The sequence below is a fragment of the Boleophthalmus pectinirostris genome, unplaced genomic scaffold, assembly GCF_026225935.1.
Source record: "Boleophthalmus pectinirostris isolate CB_2022bp ecotype Guang Dong unplaced genomic scaffold, ASM2622593v1 HiC_scaffold_1, whole genome shotgun sequence".
Classification (NCBI taxonomy): Eukaryota; Metazoa; Chordata; class Actinopteri; order Gobiiformes; family Gobiidae; genus Boleophthalmus; species Boleophthalmus pectinirostris.
Genome location: NW_026570970.1, coordinates 6,521,162 through 6,525,647, shown reverse-complemented (window position 1 = coordinate 6,525,647; position 4,486 = coordinate 6,521,162). Strand labels below are relative to the sequence as shown.

General features: G+C 40.3%; 1 protein-coding gene across 1 annotated transcript; it reads right to left on the bottom strand.

The window, feature by feature from the left end:
- Nucleotides 1-2,066: 2,066 nt before the first annotated feature.
- Nucleotides 2,067-3,909, bottom strand: LOC129408112 (trace amine-associated receptor 13c-like). Its single transcript, XM_055150940.1, has 2 exons — nt 3,668-3,909; nt 2,067-2,865 (listed from the first exon to the last, which is right to left on the bottom strand). The coding sequence occupies exons 1-2, from the start codon at nt 3,907-3,909 to the stop codon at nt 2,067-2,069; spliced, it is 1,041 nt and encodes a 346-aa protein (XP_055006915.1).
- Between the last annotated feature and the right edge of the window lie 577 nt (nt 3,910-4,486).

The following is a 4,486-nucleotide window of genomic DNA, read 5'->3' as shown; positions in this document are numbered from 1 at the left end:
GATCACGCTGATATGTGTGCTTCAGCATGGGTGCCGGTGGCAAGCATGGGAACCTGCAGGTGAAGGAAGCACAGTTCGAATATTTGAATCATGCAACAAGGGTTGGATTGAGGAATACAGATGTGTGTGCAGCCTGCAAGACAGGGATAAAGAGGCGACCTGATCGAGGTCTGACACAGTGGGAGCAGGCACAGGGAGAGAGACACTGTGCTCTCCACTAGGGGGGGTTATGGAAGCAAGCTGAGATGGATGCAAAGGGATTCAGAGAAGACTATTCAGTAGACAGAAGATACTTACCAGCCACTGGTTGTGATACTATTAGGCCCCCAGCAGGAGGAACGTCATTCATCTCGTTTCAGCGCACCAGTGTTACTTTGTAACGGTTGTAGATGAACCAGCGCACATGGGTGTCTTTCCTCTTCTGAGTGACCAGCTTTGATATCAATCATGTCTTGATGTGTCGTCAGCCTGGAGGGACACGTCGGGTGCTGAGCGGTGCTGAAAGCCATAGTCGCTGAAGGCTTCGCCGATTGCCGTGGTTGCCGGGGCGGGGCTGCTCCGAGCACCTGCCAGGTAAATGAGGAGGGGGAGGTGGACTAAGAGGACAACATGAATACCCCATGTATACTGCCAGCTACAGAGGTATTGACTAAGGACATGCGGCGTGCCTTGGAGGCAGAGGTCCACTGTGGAGCGTGAGCCTGGGGCAGCCGTGGGCTGAAACACCAGCTGGCAGGGTGGAGCATGCATTGGAAGAGGTTCTGGCTTGCAGATCCCTCAGTGGGATCCTTGTGGGATTCGTCGCGTCTTGAGGAATTTGCGATCTAGAAGGAGCTAGGAAATGTGTAACAGGTTTGTTTTTGAATCTGACGGGTTGTTAGCGGCTCCAGGTTGAGAGAGCTGATGCAGATGGTGTTGCTGGGATCGGCTGTATAACTAGGGCTTCTGGGTAATTGAAGGTGTGGTTGAGGTAAGCTATGATTGGCTGTAGAGGAGGTTGAGGTGTGGTCCAGCTCCTGAATCTCAGTTAATCATATTAACTCCATGTAGAGAGAGGCAATTACAGGGCTTAAACAACATTATAACATAAATCTGAAAATACCATAATATAGTCCCTTTCATATATCTGTATTTTTTTTTTCAGAATTAAAAAATTGTATAAAATATTGCCTTAAAGGTATTTTCTTCTAGCTTGCAGGCTAGTTGGCTATCATGGTATCAGAATAGGCAGTTGTGGCGAACTGGCTGAATGGTAAAGGTCAAGAGTCATTGTCTTTGGACTCTTGGTTTAAATGTGGTGACAATGTCAACCAACGAAGCAGAAGGTCAAGTAGATCTCGGAGATCAACAAGTAGCAAGAACATATGATCCAAGTTACATTAAATTTGGATTTTCTTGGCAATGGACTAAAGATAAACCCAGACCTCAATGTGTGGTACAGGGAGAGGTATTTTGTAACGACTCACTGAAACCATCTCATCTCAGAAGACACCAAGCATTCAGCTTTACAAGTTAAAACAGTGGATTATTTGATCAGAAAATGAGAGGGATTACAACAGTCTAAGACAACAGTTCAGTTTGTTATGAGACTTGTAGTTAAAGCACAAGAAGCCTCACAATGCTCCGGCCTTCACAATGCAAACCACACGTTGGCCAAACACTGTGGTACCACTGGCCAAAGAAATGGTACATATCATGTGTAGCAAGAAGATTTGGTTAACATTTAAGTGTAGCCTTGATGTTCAGATCCTGGTCCTCAGGTTTGGGGAGGACCTCATGCTGTGCAGTTTGTTTACAAAGGGGTTTGATTGAAACACAAAGCAAGGCTCTGATGCCCTCATAAAGTGATGTGTTTTTACTAATCTAGTATAATATAATATAATATAATATAATATAGTATAATCTAATATAATCTAGTGAGTTTGTTTTGAAATTCATTTTATTAGTTAAATAACTTTGACATATGACATGTCAGATAAAATATACAGAGATGTAATAGACATTGTATATGATAACACAACAGTCCAACTAACTGGTAGACTAATCCTTGATTTTATTTATTGTAGCTAAAATATATTGACATCTGAAGAACTGGGTTTCAGTATCTGAAGTGTGACTATGAGTTTAATGGCTTTTCTAAACCAGGGAAACAGCACTGTGTACATTAGAGGATTCATGAGAGAGTTTAGTAAACATATTGACAGTGTAATGACAACTAAAGGAGTACCTAGTATTGTGATGTGGGTTTCAGAATACACTACAAAAAAGAATGGGAAGTAACAAGCAATGTACACAACCACAACAATCCCCAGGCTTCGTACAGCTTTAATCTCAGATTTTTTACTCGTCTTGGAGGTCACAGCTGTAACTTGAGAACGCATGGCTCGAGCCTGAGAAACAGCGACTATCACAACTCTAGTGTAAAGGAAAATAATAATGCCAAATGGAATGATACAACTCATTATTAAATCAACTTCTTTGGAGTAGAAAATCACACATTCTCCTTCACAAGATTTATATTTCCCAAGATACATAAAATTGTCAAGAAGAAATAAAATTGAGTACCCAAAAGCGTACAACCAGCACACACATATACTGATGGTGACCACTTTTCCAGTCATTTTGCTTTGGTAGAGCAGAGGTTGACAGATGGCCACATAGCGATCCACTGAAATAAGGATGATGTTTCCAACAGAAGAGATAAATAGTGTAAGAGAAAGTGTGTAATACACCAAACACACGAGGTCGCCCACAGTCCAGCAAATTTTCCATTTAATACCGTCAACTGGTATGATCACAAGACCAACAAGGAAATCGGACACTGCCAAAGAAAGGAGCGCGAGGTTTGTCGAGGTGTGGAGCTGTCTGCAAAGAGAAAGAAACAATATAAATAAATTATAATTGAGAATTTTACATTTTCTGAAATAATTCTGTATAAAATAGGCCTGAACAATTGCAATATATCAGACAAGTATTGCAGATATAACACCACTTAGTAATATAAAAGAAAGTACTACAATTTGATATTGTTAATGACATTCTATTGTCTAAATAAAACGTGTTTTTAATTTTGGTTTCAGAATCAGTATTGAGTATCCATGCTATTTTGCAGTATCAAATGTTATTCTTGTCAACACTAATATCTACAAATGGAATCCAATCTATTTTATCTTTTTACTTTATTTGTTTATTTTTAAAAAGGGCAGTGAACAGAATATGTTGCTCTCAAAGAGAAAAGATGCTCTGCTCCGGATTCAATTACAAACTGGTTTCCACCTGCCGTCCTTATGCAGGTACAGAAGACTTTTCATCAATAGTAATGTTTCTTTAAAATAACCACTATTCAATTCATCATTAAACATTTAAACAGGCAAAATCCTTTACGATTAATCCCCATAAATATCAAGTTTCAACTTCATCATTATCTTCTAAAAACACACACAGTCCAGTTCATATTAACCACTAAATCAAATAAATAAGTAACAAAGTTAACATAAGCTGACTTTAAAAAATCTGAACGAAACCTGGATCAATAATCTAAACCAGTATTATTCAACATTTCTTGAGTCACAGCATTCTAACAATGAACATAACGGATTACAATAATCATCCAGTCATGTACAGAACCAACATATCTTTGTCTTTATCTCTGAAAAATAATAATTACCTGAAATGTGTAATGGCAATGATAACCAGAAGGTTGAGTACACTAGTGAGTATTGACACAAAACCAAGCAACACACTGGTTATCTGATTTTCAGTTGGGTCGATCTTACTCTTCCTACACGAGCTGTTGTGGAGGTGGGGAAAGCACAGTTCTGCCTTGTCTGTGTCCATCCTCTGAGAGAGAAAGAGGGTGGATCTTCTCTGATATATCTCCTGATGTCCTCCATAGACCAGCCGTGGCATATCTCAAAGGTCTTCTCCATAAGAATTACATGATGACAAGTAAAGACCACAACTCCAATTTGCTCTGTGCACAACAGCAAATGAACAGTTCACTGCCATCCAATCCAATCTATGTTATTTCTATAGCACATTTCACAAACAAACAGTTTCCAAAGTGCTGCACAAATACATAATAATAACAATAATAAAATGATAAAATAAACTACTAAAATAATACTAGTCTTAAAATAATAAAACCAGTAAAATAAAATAAGAACAAAATAATAAACCAATAAATAAATAAAATCAATAAAACCAATAAAAACACATAAAAATAAATAAAAAACACAGAGGAGCACACAACTCCATCCATCCATCCATCCATCCATTTTCGTCCGCTTATCCGGGGCCGGGTCGCGGGGGGAGCAGCCTAAGCAGGGACTCCCAGACTTCCTTCACCCCAGACACGTCCTCCAGCTCCTCCGGGGGGACCCCGAGGCGTTCCCAGGCCAGCCGAGAGACATAGTCCCTCCAGCGTGTCCTGGGTCTTCCCCGGGGCCTCCTCCCGGCGGGACATGCCCGGAACACCTCCCGAGGG